General features: G+C 36.2%; 1 protein-coding gene across 8 annotated transcripts in view; it reads right to left on the reverse strand.

The window, feature by feature from the left end:
* Positions 1–20,846, reverse strand: part of MBD5 (methyl-CpG binding domain protein 5) — a 486,733-nt gene that overhangs the window by 44,119 nt on the left and 421,768 nt on the right. For all 8 annotated transcript variants that reach the window (XM_046019814.1, XM_046019819.1, XM_046019818.1 and 5 more), the window contains 4 exons: positions 19,739–20,412; positions 10,342–10,444; positions 9,085–9,265; positions 1,274–3,409 (listed from right to left, as the gene is read on the reverse strand). In XM_046019814.1, the coding sequence (XP_045875770.1) occupies positions 1,274–3,409; positions 9,085–9,265; positions 10,342–10,444; positions 19,739–19,851 (2,533 nt within the window). In that variant the 5' untranslated portion in view covers positions 19,852–20,412. The remainder of the gene's footprint in view (positions 1–1,273; positions 3,410–9,084; positions 9,266–10,341; positions 10,445–19,738; positions 20,413–20,846) is intronic.

Here is a 20,846-nt window from a genome sequence, read left to right on the forward strand (position 1 = left end):
TGACATCCAGACATAAAACATAACACAAGTTATGGAGGATGGCAGGTGTAAGTAGTGACACCAGGAAGGAAAACACTGGATTTTACTATCAGCAACACAGGCTTGTGGGTGCTAATGCTTTTCCAGCATGATGGTATATTATAGTCTGTACATATCTACAAAATAGCTTATTAGTAAGAGCCTCAGCAATTTCCTCATTTCCAGTAGCCATCTGGTCTGCAAAGCCCACTGTTTTCATATCTGAGTAATACTGTCTTTACCATTATCTTTTGTTTCCTCCCTGTCATTTCCTATACATCTCTCAAATCATTAGTGTTGGGTTCTGGGTATTCTTTCTACTCTTTCCACGGTCAGATTTTCTGATGTCTCAATGAATTCATCTCTTTAGTGCTTCTTTACTGATTTTTATAACAATTTCTGATAACTCTATTGCACAAAACACAGTTCATTCTAATGTGTCTACTTTTAAATAAATTTGTGTCCTTCAAAATAGTGGATGAAGAGATAGAATAAATTTGGGTTCAAAACCTTAATGTCAATGGTAAAAATAATGATTAACTTCTACAAGAAAACTATAAAACAATTTCAAGATCAAAAATTCTGGAAATCAAGTTTTCAAGCCTTTTTTTTATTAGAAAACTTAAATTATTACCTTTTTTTTAAAAAGGGAGGAGCCAATATCCACTTTTGAATTTTTTCAAACAAATAATAATAAAGGATAGCAAACTAGAATAAGAGAACACATTAGAAGGCAGCTTTCTACTTCATACAACTTCTAGTTACCTTTTCCTATCCATTCACCTATTTCTGGTCAGCAGCAAGAACAAAAAAAATCCATTTATTTTTGCCTTTTTGGGTTTTCCAAGATGAGCGTCATTTACCTGAATACAAAAAAAAGCTAGGGGAAACGACGTTTATGTTGGCATAGACCATGTAAGTACATGTCTCACAAACCAGGAAACCCTGCCTTCTATGGCTTCTTTTGTAGTTTAGAGTCCAATGGTTATAAAACCAACTGAAAGTCAAACAAAATTCAAAATGACACAGATTGACAACAAATAACGGAAACACATGGAATCCCCTTGGCTGTTCTTTTTTTCTAATAGACAAATCCCTAGCATTCTGTAAATAAAATTATAAATACTAAAGAAATGATGACAATTTCACAACAGGGAAAGGATCATTTCTTATCATAATAAATATTTTGGTACAAATTTTAAAAAAAGTAGAAAAGTTTAGTACCTTGGGGTACTTTTTTCTAATAAAACCATACCTGCTTCAGAACTTGTTTGATTATAGCTGCTAACAATGCTGTTTGGTATCACTGGAGTGGAGGACGTTGAAATTCTTGACTGAGGTGGATTGGGATGTAATGAATTTCCTAAAGCCATGCCCGACTGACTGAGCATCCCACAGTTCCCGCTAGCCTGAATCTGATTTATTAAACCTGCAAGATGGTGGTTTGGGACTGGACTGTTACTGTGAACAAAGTTAGTGTTTGCATTGTGGCAGTGCACGGCTTCCCCTCTCAAAGGTATGGTCTGTGTCAGTGAATTTTGAAGAGCACTGGAGTTCATATTGGGATCTGTAAAATGCAGCTGGTTAGCAGAGCAAGGCAAAGCAGTATTTGAGCCCCCACAACCCGGGGTACTATTGCTACTCAAGTGAGAGCTTTGACAACTCATAGACTGTAGTAACTGAGACATTGAACTGATGGGAAAGGAACCCTGACCCTGCTTTCTTAGCAAGTCGGGTCCAGGTTTAGGAACTGCAGAACTATCCATTTGAGACTGTCTGAGCAAACTCAACACTGTGGTAGGTGGCTGTTTTCTTTTCCGCAATGAGTCTTTTTGCTGAGACATCAGCTTATCTCTTAGTGCTGCTCGACCACTTTGCCCTTCTCCTGTTGGGAGAAGCATGTTGGCAGTAGGAGGGAACATGGTGTTTAAAGTGCTATGTCCTTCAGTGTTGCCACTGCCAGCAACAGCTCCAGAATTGCTACTGCTGCTACAGTTGTTACCAGCAAGTTTGTTTTGATTTGCTAGCTGTGCTTTGGCTGCTGCTGAGAGTAAACTACTTGCTGGAAAGGAGGCAGCATTGTGCTGGTTCAAGATCTGATTTAAAGGCATTCCCAGCAAACCAGGCTGACTCTTTACAGAACCACTTCCTGCAGATGCAGTAGGAAAAGCTGCACTGCTTGGGTTATTTAGTACATTACTCATTCCAGCAATTAATGGGTTAGGGATATCCTTGTACTGATGATGTCCATCGGACTTGGTAGAAGGGCTTGATGGCATTGATGGCCTTGGGGACCCTATCGTTGACCTTGGTGACCTGGGTGGAACCTTAATACCACTACAAGTGGCCTGGGGTCCTAGAGGTGGCATCATGAAATTTCCGTGATCTGATGATGTGGAAGATGAGCGTGATCTTTGGGGCGATGCCTCAATCCTTCCAATTCCAGTCCCCATCATGTGCACTGGGGATGTCACTGGAGAAGGGGATAGGGAGGTTGAAGCTGAATGCTGAACTCTTTGTATGTGACTCCCATGATTCATATGACCAGGTTTTACAGTTGGCAAAGGGAGATTACTTGGCAAAGGAACAACAGCAGGAGGCATGCTTACATTCATCACAGGTACCTGAGAGTGGACATTTGAATGGAAACTAGTTGGATTAATGATAACAGGGTTCTGATTCACTGGTTTACTAGGAATAGGGTCAAGAATGCCAAGTGGATCTTTCTCGGATGTTAATGGCTTTTTCTGAAGAGCACAAGAAGGTGGAGGAGGGGGAGGTGGGCCTTGGGGTGGTTTGTGGTGGAACATTGCTCGTGGTATTTCCATATTAGTTGAAAAATTACACATTGGTTTTTTCATTACTGGACTCTTTGTAGTCAAGGTTGGGGAAAGAGGTATATTAGTCCTTCCAGCCATTGCACATGATGACTGTACAGGAGAACCATGTAGCATTACCGACGGTGGAGAAAGAGGAGTCCTACTCAAATGAATAGGACTGGAATTGGGAGCTCCATGAAAACCAGGATTACTTCTTGTGAAAACATCTGGGCTTCCTAGTGGATCAGTCCTTGGAGAGATTGAGCCATCTCCATATATCTGGGAACCTGATGATGCTGGGCTGGGTAGGCCTCCATGGCTGCCACGGAATGGAGATTTCTGTCCGTGTTCACTGCTGCCCAATCTCTGCCGGGGGTAGACAGGGTGGAGTTCTTGTTGCTGGCTTCCAGGCAATTCTTGTACATATAGCCTTCCCATGGCATTTGATGATCCAATCATTAACTTGAAAGGATTCTTACATTCAGGCATTACAGAATTTGTAATTCCTTCATGCGACTTATTTCTGACGGATCTTGGAGTTGCTGCCCGTGAAGGTACTACTGGAGCTGCATCTGATGTGAAAGACAAACAAAAATTCTGTTAGTGGTCTCACTTCTTTTGTGTTGGCATTGGGGGAGGGAAGGAAAGGAGGAACTGTGGAAGGGAAGGCATCTGGAATAGAAATTTGCAAACAGAAGCTGTGACTCTATGCAATTAAAAGAAAAAGTTCTGTGCTCTACAGTAAACTCTGATGGAAAAAACACGCATTATTCTCTCTCCGTTGACCAAAAGTTCTCAATAACTGGTCATTATGTTTGTTTACTTCTTGTCAGTTGAGAAAGGATGGCGATTTGAATCAGTATATACTCCCATTAGCCATTCTAATAATATTTATAATGTGAAAAATCCAGATTGACAGCCTCTATGGAAATGGTGATGTTACTATCTTGTCGGATTTGAATTTTTTAAGAACATGGTTACAGTAGAAAATTATAATCTGGGGTGCCTGAGTGGCTCAGTCATTAAGTGGCTGCCTTTCGCTCAGATCATGATTCCAGGGTCCTGGGATCGAGTCCTGCATCAGGGTCCCTGCTTACTGGGAAGTCTGCTTCTCCCTCTCTCACTCGTCATGCTTATGTTCCTTCTCGCACTCTCTCTCTGTGTCAAATAAATACATTAAAAAAAAGAAAAAGAAAATTATAATCTGTATGGCATATTTTCTTGTAATTTAAATACACCGCTTTTTAAAAAAATTTAAATTCGATTAGCCAACATATAGTCCACTGGTTTTTGGTGTAGTATTTAATGATTCATTAGTTGTGTATTGCATTGCTATTTTCACCAGAAAATTTGTTACCCTATCTTTCTGTTCCCTTACTAAAACTTGCTCAGGACAGCAATGAAAACTCTTCCTTATCTCAACATTCTCACTGTGAGAGCAAAAGAGCCTTAACTTTAGTGAATTAAGTGAATGGGATTTTGAATCTTTTAAAATGGGAGTGATAACAAACCATAGCTAAGTGCAGTGACACTGCAATCATGTTTAGCTTCTTCAAGTCTGTAGCAATACTGTAACAAAATTGTAACGAATTATAGAATATTGCAATTCCTTTGCCCTTGATAAGTCATTATTGTAAAAATAGCCTTAGGTAACAACCAACTTAGGTAAAAGATTGTGATTCTTTTATTAGGACAGAATTCCTATGCAAAATTTACTCAGAATGCTAAAATCTTCACTACTGGGTTCCAACTGCGTATTCTCTTTTTATAGCAAGCATTGCTCCCTACCTGGGTTTTTGGAATCCCTTCAGTTCTTTTGGAGATCAGACAGAATATAGGCAACAAAAGCAAGCCTGCTCATCATATAGAATTTTCATTCATCATGTCAGAATTCTAGGTTTAAGTTTTTTAGCCCCTGAGGATGTTTAACAATTTACAAAGTTGTGCCTTCTAAAACAGATGGCAAATAAAATCAGCTGCATATGCCAATTCCCATCAACTGGTGGTGGCTGTTTAGTGAGCTGTGTCGAAAGGATGTTGCACCCTGGCTGGGCTCTGTGAGAAAATGTCAGTGAGTCCATTACAGGCACAGGTGATGAAAGTGGTACTATTTATACTATATATTGGCCATCCCAACTCTGAGGCTAGCAATATATTAGCAAGTATACTTGGGTTCACTTGGAAGCAGAGGTATTTTACTTAAATGGATAATCACACACTTAAGATAAATATAGTTCTCCTACCTGCTAGACAGTATACAGGTAAAACTGTATCATTACAATTTCTTTTAAGATTTTATTTATTTATTTATTTGACAGAGAGAGAGAGAGAGATCACAAGTAGGCAGAGAGAGAGAGGGAAGCAGAGCTTCCCTTGCTGAGCAGAGAGCCAGATGTGGGGCTTGATCCCAGGACCCTCAGATCATGACCTGAGCTGAAGGTAGAGGCTTAACCCACTGAGCCACCCAGGCGCCCCTCATTACAATTTCTAAGACAGTGGTTCTCAACCTGAGTATAGAAATCTAGGTAGGTTGCATCAAAGAAATAAGAGAATGAAGTGAATATATATTCTTCTTGGAAAAGTGGGCTTTCTGTTTCTGGCATGGTAAAGATTATTTGATAGAGTGGTTTCTGCACATAATATATGAAAAGTTGAAAACCAATGATACAAGAGAATAGCAGAAGATAAACCCAACTGAACTTATTTTCTTGTTAAAGACAGAACTTTAAAGTTTATAGTTAAAGAAGTAATATATATGGAAAATATTTGGGGCATTGCACCTAGCATCTAGTGAGAGCACAGTTGTCTATATTAACATCATTAGCATTATTATGTGATGAACTGTATCCTTATTAGTAACAAAACCACTGAGTTATGTCTTTTTTTGGTTATTTCTGTAATTATGTACAGTTCAATGTTTAAAAATACAGACACTGGCATTCTTATATTCAACAGAATTTAGAAAACAGCTGTGGTTTAGAAAGGATTTCTCCCATACCTGGGGAAAAGTAGTTACCATCTTTAAAACGATAGGAATACTGAATAAACAAACAAAAGTCATGCTGATGTTGTGTTATACTTAGCAACTGAAGAATTAACAAGAGTTGGCAAACGGAAATGCTGGGCACTCATCAAGTGCTTTCATGTATACTCAAGCAGACCTTTCAAAATAAGAGACAGAAATTAAGTATATCCTCATATATGTAAAATGAAGAGGAGTGAAAAGTACTACTTGAGTCTCCTTAACTTTTATTTAAATCCCAACCCTATAATACAGTTTAATATTAGGAAATTAAAATAAATGCTATGCCTGAAGCTAGTAAAAGGGTAGTGATTAATCCAATAAAGCATATCATTTTAAAAGGGGATGGAGATATACCTCTTATACCTATACCTGGTTAAAGATTTACCTTTAATTTCAATAATGAAACTTGTATATATAGGGTATGACAAAGGACCTAGATCAAGATTCTGCTAGGGTCATTAAAAAAGTGACCAGGGAGGCTTTGTAGAAAGAGGTAAAATTGATATAATGTGATATGAGAATGGCAGCAGATATATGCAAGGTAATATGCAAAACGAAAACATAGTTTTATCAAGGCAGCAAGATAATGATAAATTTCAGATAATTTATTACTATTAAATGTCTTTAAATTGTTGCAATATCTTTGAATTTTTAAAAATGTAGCTCATTAAAAGAAAAAGAAAAATTCCCTAAAAAAATTTTTTTTACATACCTTAGTGGAGAAATTTTTCTGATCATTCCTGTTAAAGTTCAAAGGTTAGAAGGTTATTGAAGAGGAGCTCTCTGTTAATAACTGCCAAATTTGTCTCTTCCTGCTCTCTTCACAAGAGTTCTAAGTGTGACTTTTTAATTACCTGTATGATGTCACAACTGCTCCTCTTTGTATCTAAAGCTGGTAGTAATTTGGCCTCAACTTACCTATGCAAATTTAATCTTTCACTCAATTCAGATTAGTTTCCACATCATCTCTTAACTATGCTATACTCATACTGAATGAGAATTTTCTTATTCCCCTCAGATGTCCAAATCTTACTATTTTCCAGGGCTGGTTCAAATCTGAGGTCTACCGTAAAACCTCCTCTGATCATTACAAGTTGTACTCATTGTTCCTATTTTTCAGAACTCTGAAGAACAGAATCACTTATTCTTCATAAACAAATGCTTTGGTGCTCAGCCATATTTTATCTTGGATTATTACTCAACTGTTAAGTTGACTGTAATATTTTGGAGGGAGCTCACATCCTAATTCACAAAAAAAGTTTCTGAGTCTCAAAGTATTTTTTACATCTTAAATGTAAAAAATTACACATATATTTTTTATAGATTACAGATTAGTTATAAAGGGAAAATTTACCACAAATTACAGATTAGTTATAAAGGGAAAAGTTACCTTAACAATGGAAAAATTGGATATACATAACTTTAACCAAGCACTCAAGCTTAATGTCATCAACATGGGATAAATTTTTTTTTTTAACATGGGATAAATTGATATTATATATTTCCTAATGATGTAACATCACTCATGCAATATTCCACTAAATTGTGTTTAACCTGAGTATAAATAAATATGAAGAAATAATCAGGCAAATCCAAACTGAGTAATATCTATAGAGTTGAATTAGACTCTTCAAAAATAGATTTTAAAAGACTGGGGAATTGGTGTAGATTAAAAAAGTATAACAATTTAGTGCAGTTGTATGATCTTTGATTGCATCCTGGATTATAGAATTGAAGAAATTATTAGGACAACTAGAATTTATTAGGACCACTGGAATAATTGGATATTATTAGGACAACTACTTTCTAATCATATCCACTGTATATTATCATCATCATCATCATTATTATTATTTTTAAAGACTTATTTATTTGACAGAGACAGAGACAATGAGAGAGAGAACACAAGCAGGGGGAGTTGGAGAGGGACAAGCAGACTTCCCACTGAGCAGAGAGCCCGATGCAGGGCTAGAGCTGAGGACCCTGGGATTATGACCTGAACTGAAGGCAGATGGCTTAACAACTGAGCCACCTAGGCAACCCTATACACTGCATATTAGATAATAAGTGCTAAATTTTGAATATGATAATTAGACTATGGTTTCTATAGGTGAACATCAATGTGTGCTGATGTATTTAGGGATGAACTGTAGTAATATTTGCAAATTTGCAACAAAATGTTAATTGTCAAATCTAAATGAAGGGTACTTGGGTGCTCAGTGAACTGTTATGTAATTTTTCTGCAGCTCTGAAATTAAAAAAAAATAAAAGCTTGTGTGTGTGTGTGTGTGTGTGTGTGTGTGTGTGTGGTAGAGGTATGAAAAGTTCTTGATCAGGTGATTTCTCTTAGTAGGTGTTCAAGAAATAGCTACTAAGTGACTGAAAGAATAACACTGGGGGCACCTGCATGGCTCAGTGTGTTAAGCATCTGCCTTTAGCTCAGGTCATGACCCCAGGAGTCTGGGAATGAGCCCTACTTGCTGCTCAGCAGGGAGTCTGCTTCTCCCTCTGTCCCCCTCTGCACTCACTCATGGGTGTGCACACGTACTCTCTCTCTCAAATAAATAAAATCTTTTTTTTTTTTTTTTACAGATTTTATTATTTATTTATTTATTTGACAGAGAGAGAGAGAGAGATAACAAGTAGACGGAGAGGCAGGCAGAGAGAGAGAGAGAGAGAGGGAAGCAGGATCCCTGCTGAGCAGACAGCCTGATGCGGGGCTCGATCCCAGGACCCTGAGATCATGACCTAAGCCGAAGGCAGCGGCTTAACTCACTGAGCCACCCAGGCACCCCAATAAATAAAATTAAAAAAAAAAAAAAGAATAACACTGTTAGCTCTGGACAATATTGCTGGTTCTGTTTGAGGACTTGATACCACACATCCAAACCAACTCTAGGAGAAATGATACATTTATTCCCTAAAAATTAATGATACTTTTTCATTTGTTAGCTCAGCTCTGTGTACTTGCATAGCATTTGTATGTGTTAATTGGTGTTTATTCTGCTCAGTTAACTCAATGATTTAAATAAGAAACCTGGGGAGATAACTTCATAGGAATTTTTCAGACTAATTTGCTATTTGTCAAAAAATGGTAAAACATACAACTTTAAAAGGATTCTGCATGTTTTAAAAAGGGGACTCAGAAAATGTTTGGCTAAGTGATTCCTCAGGAGAGAAGATGGGGAGAAAAATTTCTAAACCTTTCACCACATTACATACTTGTTCCTCCCCCGGGACTGGTGAGCACCAGAGAAGGATGTGGGGCTTCCATGCTTTTATGAAGTGTGGCCACTGCAATGATTTTTCTTTTATGAATGCATAGCTTTGTGACATCTTCATCTGCTTTAACATCTTCTGCAGTTCTCTGTTTCACAGCAGCTCCAGGATCAAAATTAAACACCTGGAAAAAAATTCTTTGTTTAGCATGTGTCTGTGAAAACATTAAATTAAAAAAAATTCTCTTGTTATAAGAAAAGTTTTGCATAGATTAAACCATAAATTTGAAAAAAACCATCTCAAGTTTTTAAATTTAAGAAAACAACTTTATGTATAGTATAATAAACACTTTTGATGAACTCTTGTATTTTACTGACAAAGTGAATAATGGAAAATAAGACAATCAAATCAAGATAAATGTATGGAAAGTTATGACACCCGATAATATTTGCAATTTTAGATACTTCTTAATGTTATAACAGTACAAAAACATATTACGGTACATTTAAAAACCTCTAAGAACTGACATTTCTACATGCTTACTTTTTCTTTGGCTTTATTTTATTTCTGTATTAATATTACTTTTTCATGGATTTAAAACGTCTATTACTCTATTTAAAAAAAAATCTTATTACTTATTGTATATATACGTACAGACTGTTTCAAATGCTTTTTTGGGGGTGAATGAGGTGACACAAATAAAAGGAAAAGCTGTCCATTAAACTTTAGTTCTAAGATTAGCATATAATAGATATTCAGAGAACAGTAACCTGTTTCTATGCTATTCTAAAATATTTTATTATTTAAAATAACTGTATTTTTTACCTTGCAAAGGACTAAAACAATTGTACTTTGGCTCAGAGGGTTCAGCCTTGTGATTTTAGATATATTTGTGGCAGATTTATCAACACCAGTGCAAAAAAATCATATTGTAGATTGAATAGTTATGGTAGGGGGAAAATGCCCTATTAAACAATGAGCATGTGTATAGCTCAAATAAAAAGGTGCTAAAGAGATTCTGATGAAATACTTAATATGAATATAGGTTTGTCACTTTTGAACATGACCAGGACTTGAAATATTTCCTACAATTTTAAGCATTACAGAATGTATGCAAAGGTATCTAATTAGATAAAGACTTTAAAGTGCATATATGATTGGAGAAGTAATATAAAAATGAAATGCCAAATGAGAAAAACAAATATATGAAACACCTAAAAAAATACAACACTGCCAATAGATCTATTGTGAAATGGTTACCTTGGGAAGAATAAGAGGACATTCCAAGCCACACTTGCATGTTCCGTCAGTAAGCAGGTATGTTTTAACCTGCTCCAAGCAAGATAACAAAGACCCACTGGGACTGTAAAAATAGTTTAAAAAAACATCAGGAAATAATTCTGACTGCACATATCATATGAAAAAAGGCATAATTTATAGTTTTACTGTCCTTTACAAGATAACATTTTCCTACTAAGGAAAAACATTTGCTTTGTCAATATTATGTTATCTACTAAATTATAGCCTTTAACACTATCATTCTTTCTTTTAACCAAACTATTTCTGAGAAAAATAGAGATTTTCATAGAAAATTAAGTAAAAGTGTTTTAAAACCAAGAGTGCACTAAGGATGAAAAAAAGTGCTATTCTTAAAGAAGTACAGAAGCAGGCAAGAAGGACCAAGAAAACTACATGAAAGTCACCATTATTTTAAACTAGAAAATACACCTTTAAAGCTGTTTGAGGAAAGACTGAAATTTAGGAACATGTTGGAAGTCAAACCAGAAAGTGATTAAATCTATCAAAGTTGGAGCTAACAAGTTTTTCCTTTCAGTTTTGGAGTCTAGAGCTATATTGCCCCAATGTAAAAACAGTTTTCTTTTTTCCCCTATCCATGTTTTTCTTTGAAGATAGACAAGTGTGGCCCAACTCAAATTGTACTGAAGAACCAAACCAGACTGTCAATTAAAGAGGAGCCATGCAGGCCTTCTGGTTGGTAATTGGGGTAGTGCTCTCAATGTTACTACTCTGTGGGTCAAAAAGTCAGTTTAATACATGAATACTGATCAAGTTTAAGTCTACAGATTAGGTACTAATTCAGATGGTAGGATAAGTCTTTGATTTTTATTTACAATGAAGGTCAGTTTAAAATGGGCTATTTGGGGCGCCTGGGTGGCTCAGTGGGTTAAGCCGCTGCCTTCGGCTCCGGTCATGATCTCAGGGTCCTGGGATAGAGTCCCACATCAGGCTCTCTGCTTGGCGGGGAGCCTGCTTCCCTCTCTCTCTCAATCTGCCTGCCTCTCTGCCTACTTGTGATCTCTCTCTCGCTGTCAAATAAATAAATAAATAAAATCTTTAAAAAAAAATGGGCTATTTGTACCTTAGGATTTTTACTATTAATATGTTGATTTTATAACTTAAATGCATATTATGCTTGAAAGCTATCATTTATTTTTCATTCACGAATATCTTTTATTTATGACTATTCCTTCACTTTAGCCTTCTGATTAAATTTATCCAGAAATGATACTCGCCATTTTATGCAAAGCATTACTCTACTGGGGGAAGACTGCCTATACAAAAACAGAGGTAATAGTTTTAGATCTATAAATAAACCAGATTTTAAAATGCAATTCATATTTATGGACAATCATATAAGTGACTTATGAATATAGAAAATTTCAATTAAAACCTTCCACATTGTTGACTCATTCATTTGTTTAGACAAACAATTTTTTTCAGATGATATATAAAAAGTAATTCCCATATTACAGACTTGAGTTCCACCCTAGCGGTAGGGGCAACCAGATGACTTTGAAGGTCTGGTAATTTTGATAAAACAAGATTACCAATTAGTTGTCATATGAAGAATGAACGAATTTTGTGAAAAGAAACTGCCTAGCATTTTACAGTTAAAGTGTACAGACTGAATCCTAGAGGAATTTAACTGTAAAATTAAACCCGAAGACAAAAATTCCTGAAATCCATTAGAGTACTCTACTCTAGACACTTTAAAAACATTTCCTCTCAATCAGTCAGTTGAGTTCTTTCCTTCAGCTGTAGCTCTTTAATTAACTTTTGGGAGTAATAATTAACGTAAAAAATAGTTACAAGTCTTACAGCACAGATAAAGCTCAAAAGATTGGAAGCAGGTGGAAAATTTAATGTGCAGCCTCGATGCTACCCTCAGGCAGGAGCAGCTGGAGACTAACCTAAAAATTACAAGCAAACTGCATGTTGAGAAGGGAGCTACAGAAGGAGGGCTAGCCTCCTATATATGTTTAAGTAGTAATTTAACCAGTTATACATACAAACAAATAAAAACCATGCTGACTGAATTTATTTGATGGCACTTAACCTTATCTAGCAAAGTTTGTTTCTGAAATAATTCTTAGTGTATAGATCTGGACTGGGAGAACTCACAGTAACAGATAATGAAGTCTACTTACACTTGGAAAATCATGAATGAACAAGATGAATGACAGATTCTTAAACTTAACTTGATTTAACTTAGCTCTCAACAATCTGAAAAGCTGATGTATCTTCCATTGGGATGAAGATGAAGTAAAAAATTTAAATTATTAAAATTTTAGACTTATTTGCTCTAAGCTGAATATATATATATATATATATATATATATATATATATTTCTCCTTATAGCCTAGAATAACCACAAATATGAATAGTAACATTGATTTCTTGCTATATTACAACAAAGTATTTTTAGCAGTTTTAAACAACATTGGCAATAGGAACACTTTGAAAAACTTATGTGTCCTTGTCCATCTTATCTACAGTGGGATGAGCCCCACATTCCCTGCTTTCTTTTCCTTTCACTCCAATTAATATAAGGCACATCTTTACCATTTCAGGAATAAAATACTTATGTGCAAAACAATTTCAATAGGTAATTAAGTTTCCCTCAAGAAACAACTTACACAAAGCAAACAAACCTGAGAGAAAATCTGAACTGACTTTTGAGTTGTTAAGGTATGAAATCATTTGTATTTATACAATAGAAAGACCTCATTTAGGGGCGCCTGGGTGGCTCAGAGGGTTAAAGCCTCTGCCTTCGGCTCAGGTCATGATCCCAGAGTCCTGGGATCGAGCCCCGCATCAGGCTCTCTCCTTGGCAGGGAGCCTGCTTCCTCCTCTCTCTCTCTCTCTCTGCCTGCCTCTCTGCCTACTTGTGGTCTCTCTCTATCAAATAAATAAATAAAATCTTTAAAAAAAAAAAAAAGAAAGACCTCATTTATATAAATACATTCTTGTTCAAATACAGAATTCCACTGAAGCTGGGAAATAACCGTATTAATGGGGTTACATTACATTAATTAATGTAATGATGCAATGTGATATCCTTTAAAAAGTCCTAAGTCTGCTTCTGATAGTTTTTTTTATTACGCCACAAGGAAAGATTTATATCATCATAACCTTTCATATTCTTCCTGATAAACTATAAGATAAGTAACTTAGGTGGCATTTGTTTAATAATAAGACTAAAACCTGGTTAAGCATTCAAGATGATAGTATAGGAAAATCCTGAGCTCAACTCTTCCCATAGACATAATAACCCTACAACTACATATGGAATATTGCCCCTTAAAGACTTAGAAACTAGATGAACAGAGAGCTTCCACAACATGGGGCAGCACTGAGGTATGTGGAAGTGGCAGAGATACAGTCTCAATAAGGAAAAAAACCACACCCGAGGCATGAAGTTCCATAGTCAGGAAGAATCTAAAAGGTATGGAACTCTTCCCTAAAACATAAGAGATTTAAGCTCCACATCAGACAACCCAACCCTTAGATATTGCACAGGAGGGACAAGTCCCCAAAATAGCTGGCTTTGAAAACCAATGGAAAATATGTCAAGAAAAACTACATAATTACAGGAAACAAAACAAAACAAAACTGCTCTCAAAGGGCTCATGCATAGACTCACTTGACCAAGAAACTAGAGCAAAAACACTAGATTGAAAAGTGCGTAGGCCACAGTGGAAGATACCTACTGACCAATCTTGAAGAGTCTGAGGGAGAAGCAGGAGGCAGCAGGGCCTCTCCCCAAGGACTCAGACATTGGTGACAGTCATTTCTGCCACCTCATTCTGCCACACTGATCCAGGCACTGGTGTGCACCATTTTGGAACCCTCCTACTAGATCATTAATGCAAAGGGGTGGGCCTTACTGAGAGCTCTACACAACATTGCATCTCTGCCAGGCCTTGCAGCCTACAAGACCCTAATCTTGCCTACCAGCAAGCCTGCAGCAGTTACCCTCAGGCCACAATCCAGCCAGGGCAGGGGCCATCCCTGCCCAGCAGTACATCCACAGCAATTGTGGCCCCAAGACAAGAGAATGGTACACAATGCCCACATGAGGGATACTCCTGTAGCAGCTGACTCTGGTGGTTAGGGAGGACTGCACTTCTAGGCCTCATAGGACATATTATATAAGGCCACTCCTTCAGGACCAGGAGAGGTTGCTGAACTGCCTAACACATAAAAAAAATCACAGAGAGGTAGACAAAATGAGGTGACAGAGGACTATGTTCAAAAAACCAAGACAAAACCTCATAAAAAGAACTAAACAAACAGGGATAAACAATCTGTCTGATAAAGAGGTCAAAGCTATGGTCATAAACATGGCTACTAAACTATGAGAACAGTGGATGAGCAACACATTTAGAACTTCAATAAAGAGATGGAAAATAAAAGAAAGTATCAATCAGAGCTGAAGAATAACATAACAGAAATGAAAAACACACTAGGGGGAATAAACAACAGATTAGAAAATACAGAAAAATGGATCAGCAATCTGAAAGACAGAGTAATGGAAATAGCCTAAATTGAATGACAAAAGAGAAAAAATCAACAACTGAGGACAGTTCAAGAAACCCCTGGAACAACATCAAGCATACTAACATTCACATTAAATTTAGGGTCGCATAAGTAGAAGAAAGAGAGAAAGTGTTGGAAAACTTATTTAAAAAATTGTAGTTGAAAATGTCCTGACCTGGGAAAGGAAAGAGACATCCAGGTTCAGGAAGCATAGACACTCCCAAACAAGATAAACCTACAGATCTACACCAAAACATATTATAATTAAACGTCAAAAATTAAAGATAAAGAGAGAATTCCCCCCCATCACCTCCCCCCCCCAAACCAGAGAAAAGCAATTAGTTACATGTAAGGGAATTCCCATAAGACTATCAGCTGAGGGGCGCCTGGGTGGCTCAGTGGGTTAAAGCCTCTGCCTTCAGCTCGGGTCGTGATCCCAGGGTCCTGGGATTGAGCCCTGCATCGGGCTCTCCGCTCAGTGGGGAGCCTGCTTCCTCCTCTCTCTCTGCCTACTTGAGATCTCTGTCAAATAAATTAATAAAATCTTAAAAAAAAAAAAAAAGACTATCAGCTGATTTTTCAGCTGAAACTTTGCAGGCCAGAAGAGAGTGGCATGATAAATTCAAAGTGCTGAAGGGAAAAAGCTTACAACCAAGGATACTTTACCTGGCAAAGTTATCAATCAGAATTGATAAACGGTTTCCCAGACAAGCAAAAGCTAAAGGAATTCATCACAAGTAAATTGGCTCTACAAGAAATATTAAAGGGATTACTTTAAGTAGAAAAGAAAAGGCCATGACTAGAAATAAGAAAATATATGAAAGAAAAAAATAATCTCGCTGCTAAAGGCAAATATATAGGAAAGGTAGTGGATCAACCACTCGTAATGCTAGTGTGAAGATTAGAAGACAAAAGTAGTAAAATCAATGATATCTGCAATAATTAAAGGATATTCAAAATAAAAAGATGTAAAACATGACATCAAAAACATAAACATGAGTAGAGGGAGAGCAAAAATGTAGTGCTTTTAGAATGCTTTCAAACTTAGGTGACCACCAACTTAAAACAGATTGCTATATGTATAGGTTGTTATATATGAACCTCATGGTAACCCCAAACCAAAAATAGATACACAAAACAGATACACAAATAGAAAAAATAGATACACAAAATATAAAAGGAAAGGAATCCAAACATAAAACTAAAGAGCATCATCAAATCAAAACGAAGAGAGCAAGAGAAGAAAGAACAGAGAAGAACTACAAAAACAACCAGAAAACAACAAAATGGCAATAAGTACACACATATCAATAATTACTTCAAGTATAAATGGACTAAATGTTCCAATCAAAAGATACAGTATGGCCGAAGGGATTAAAAAAACAAAAACGGAAACAAGACCCATGTGTATGCTGCCTGTAAGAGACTTAACTTCAGATCTAAGGACACACACAGACTGAAACTGAAGAAATGAAAAAAGATATTCTATGCAAAGGGAAACAAAAACAAAGCCGGGGAAGCAATATTTACATCAAAAATAGACTTTATAACAAAGACTGTAATAAGAGATTAAAAAAAGGAAATTATAAAATGATAAAGCGATCAATTTAACAAGAAGATATAACATTTGCAAATATTTATGTACCCAACAGAGCAGTACCTAAATATATAAAGCAAATATTAAGAGACACAAAAGGAGAAACTGACAGCAATACTATAACAGTAGGGGGGTTTAACACCCCACTTACATCAATGGATAGATCATCCAGACAGAAAATCAATAAGGAAACACTGGCCTTAAATGACCCACTAGACCAGACTGACTTATTACATATATACAGAACATTCCATCTCAAGAGCACATGGAGCACGGTGTCAGGGTGTGGAATAAGTCTCAATAAATTTAAAGACTGAAATCATGCAAACCATCTTTTCCAACCACAACAGTATAAAACAAATGTAAAATCAATTACTAGAAGACAAATTGAAGAAACACAAACACATGGAGACTAAGCATCATGCTACTGAACACCCAGTGGCCAATGAATAAATCAAAGAAGAAAAGAATTTTGAAAAATAAACACAACATTCTAAAATCTATGGGACGCCGCAAAAGCAGTGTTAAGAGGGACGTTTATAGTGATACAGGCCTGCTTCAAGAAACAAGAAAAATCTCAAATAAATAATTTAATCCTATGCCTAAAGGAACTAAAAAAGAACAAATAAAACCCAAAGTTAGTAGAAAAAGGAAATAAACATTAGAGTGGAAATAAATGAAATAGAGACTAAAATAAAAAAATAATAGAAAAGATTGATGAAACTAAGAGCTGGTTCTTTGAAAAGATAAATGAAATTGAAAACATTTAGCTAGACTCATCAAGAAAAGAGAGAGGACCCAAATGAATAAAATAACAAATGAAAAAGGAGAAAAGACCCTGAATAGCCAAATCCAATCTTGAGAAAGAAAAACAAAGCTGGAGGTAATCACAATCCCCATCTCAAACTATACTACAAAGCTACTGTAATCAAAACAATATGGTACTAGCACAAAAACAGATACACAGGTCAATGGAACAGAATAGAGAGTCCAGAAATAAACCCATGGTTATGTGGCCAATTAATCTACAACAAAGGAGGCAAGAGTATACAATGGGGGAAAAGATAATCTCTTCAATAAGTGTTACTAGGAAACTTAGACAGCTACATGCAAAACAATGAAACGGGACCACTTTCTTGCACCACGCAGAAAAATAAGCTCAAAATTGAAGACTTGAATATAAGATCTGAAACCATAAAACTCTTAAAAGAAAACATAAGCAGTAAGCTCTTCAACATCAATTTTAGCAATATTTTTTTTTTGGATTTGTCACCTCAGGCAAGGACAGCAAAAATAAAAATAAACAAATGGGACTACATCAACCTAAAAATCTTTTTACACACTGAAATTAACCACCAACAAACAAAAAGACAACTTACTGAACAAGAAAAGATACTCACAAAGGGTATATCCAATAAGGGGTTAACATCTAAAATATAGAAAGAACTCAAACAACTTAATACCCAACTTAATACTTAATACCCAAAAAACAAACAGTGAGATTAAAAAATGTACAGATGACCTGAATGAACATTTTTCCAAAGAAGGCATAGGGATGGCAAACAGGCACATGAAAAAATGCTCAACATCACTGATTATCAGGGAAATGCAATTCAAAGCCACAATGAGATATCCCCTCACTTTACCTCACAGGTATCAAAATGGCTGTCATTAAAAAGATAATAAATAACAAGTATTGGTCAGGATGTAGAGAAAAAGGAATCTTGTACATTGTTGGTATGAATGTAAATTGGAGCAGCAAGTATGGAAAACAGTATGGAGCTTCCTTGAAAAATTAAAAATAGAAATACCATATGATCCAGTAATTCCACTTCTAGGTATTTAACCAAAGAAAATGAAAACACTGATTCAAAAAAACATTTGTACTTCTATGTTCATCACAGCATTATTTACAATAGCCAAGACACGGAAACACCCTAGATGTTCATAGATAGAAGAATGCACAAAGGGCATATGGTACACACACAGAGACACAGACACAGACACACAGACACACAGACACACAGACACACACACACACACACACACACACACACACACACTGGAATATTACTCAGTGATAGAAAAGTATGAGATCTTGCCATGTGTGACAGCATGGATGAATGGAGTGGGTAGTACACTAAGCAAAGTATGTCAGACAGAGAAAGACAAATACTGTATGACTTTACTTATATGTGGAATCAAAAGAACAAAATAAATGAATAAACAAAACAAAATAGAAACAGGCTCATAGATATAGAAAACAAATTGGTGGTTGATAAAGGGGAGATGTGTGGAAGGACGGACAAAATACATAAAGGGGATTAAGAGGTACAATCTTTCAGTTATAAAATAAGAAAGACACAGGAATGTAATGGACAGCATAGGTAATAGTCAGTAATTATGTAATAATTTGTATGATGATAGATGATAACCAGACTTATTGAGGTGACCATTTCATAATCATACAAATATTCAATCACTGTGTTTACTAATAAAACTAATACAATGTTATAGGTCAGTTTATAAAAACCCTGAAACTTCTTGTCAACAGTTCAGTTACTCCATTCGACTCATTATACACTAGATATATGTCACCAAAATTAAAAAGAGCAGGCACTTGCATTTTATTTGTATGATTTTTACTTGTGAGATGAAGAGCCATCTCCATCATGACTTTTTCTTTTTTACTATTATATGCAATAGAATAGATTAAAAACTGCACAGAAAAAAATAGGGAAATTATTTTTAATTAATATCAGGAATTAAGAAGACTCATAACTGATACTGCCTATAGATAAAACACTCAACCTTACATCAGAAAAGCCAGCTGAAGCACTAGAAGGACGGGAAAATATTGTCAAGACCTATCGGGTTTACGTCTAGTATTTTACATTCTCCTGTGAATGTGGTAATGATGCTTACATGTTTCTTTTAGAAATCTTCATATTTTTCTTTATCCTTGTTACAGAGATAAGCAGAATTACACCTTATAGAAACACAAGTAATGCATAAAAATTTTCTCTTGTAACCTAAGGCAATTTACATTGCAAAACAGTACAGAATAAAACACTTGAATATTTCTAGCAAAGGTCATTTATTCAAATTTATGTGAGGTGCTGTCAGTGATGGTATGTTGTTTCCTCAAAGGAACAGACACTACTTCCCTAATTTTGGGACTGCACACTTGGAGTGACACAGGTAATAAGGCAGCTCACCTGACATAAAGCACTCCATTTTGATCCACACGACGCTGCCAACCCACAGGAACTTGTATAGCTGGAAGACCTCCATCTTTGTCCCCTCCGTCACAGTCCTTGCCTCCATTCATTTTCTGTGTCTGCTTGGGACTCTCCACAGATATCAGCAATAAGATGATATCCTTATATTACAGGGCATGATGGCCTTCAAAAATGGCCAATGCAGCACAGTTTTTCCCAGACTGTACAAAATGCATTGGGAAGCTTCTGCTCAGTTTGGAACCAAGTCCTTGAAATCTGCCATTGTGGAAAAAATCAGTTTTCCATTATAATCTACATTAAATAAACAATATTTAATTCCTACGGATGGTCTACATGGGTGAAAATGAGTGCTTCTGGCTAAGGAAAATCATATTCACCAATGCTGGTACCTGCCTGAATTAGGGGAGGGGAGGAGCGTAAAGTTTTTAGTTCAACATTTTGTCTTGAACCTTGATGTCAGACTAAAATAACCTCTATGGTCTAGAGACCGGTCTCATTTTTACAGTGTGAGTCAGTTAATATTTCCAGGTACTACCCGCCTTTAGAGGCCACATTCTTTAAATTTTCTCTTCATCTTCCAATCTGAATCCAAGATGTCGTAGGTTGGTTCATCTGATGTTTTCATGTCTTCAAAATTCCAATAATGTAGCCTGAAACATATGTAAATGTGTAAACTTTATATTTAATATTGAAAACTGAGAAGCTGCACACGTTTAAAAATAGAATAAACTCCTAAGTGCACCAAACCACTTTGATGTTTTCTGCCGTCAAAATCACATGTCAAATTTGTCTTGCTTTCTTCTTCCAACTTGATCCCCTTACTCTAGTTAACCATTTTGCTTGCTCTTCGCCATATGTGACTAGAGATAGATACATGATCATGGCATTTCACACACACACACACACACACACACACACACACGCACACACACACACCCAACCTCCTTCTTACAATAACAATACATCTATCACCTCTTATGTTCTTACAATTGGAAAGTTTCATATTAATCCAATTAAAGTTTATCACTCTTTAATTGTATATGCCCTTAAAATGTACTTTTCTTTCCAAATCATCATATTGGCC

The sequence above is a fragment of the Meles meles genome, chromosome 9 (assembly GCF_922984935.1).
Source record: "Meles meles chromosome 9, mMelMel3.1 paternal haplotype, whole genome shotgun sequence".
NCBI classification, from domain to species: domain Eukaryota; kingdom Metazoa; phylum Chordata; class Mammalia; order Carnivora; family Mustelidae; genus Meles; species Meles meles.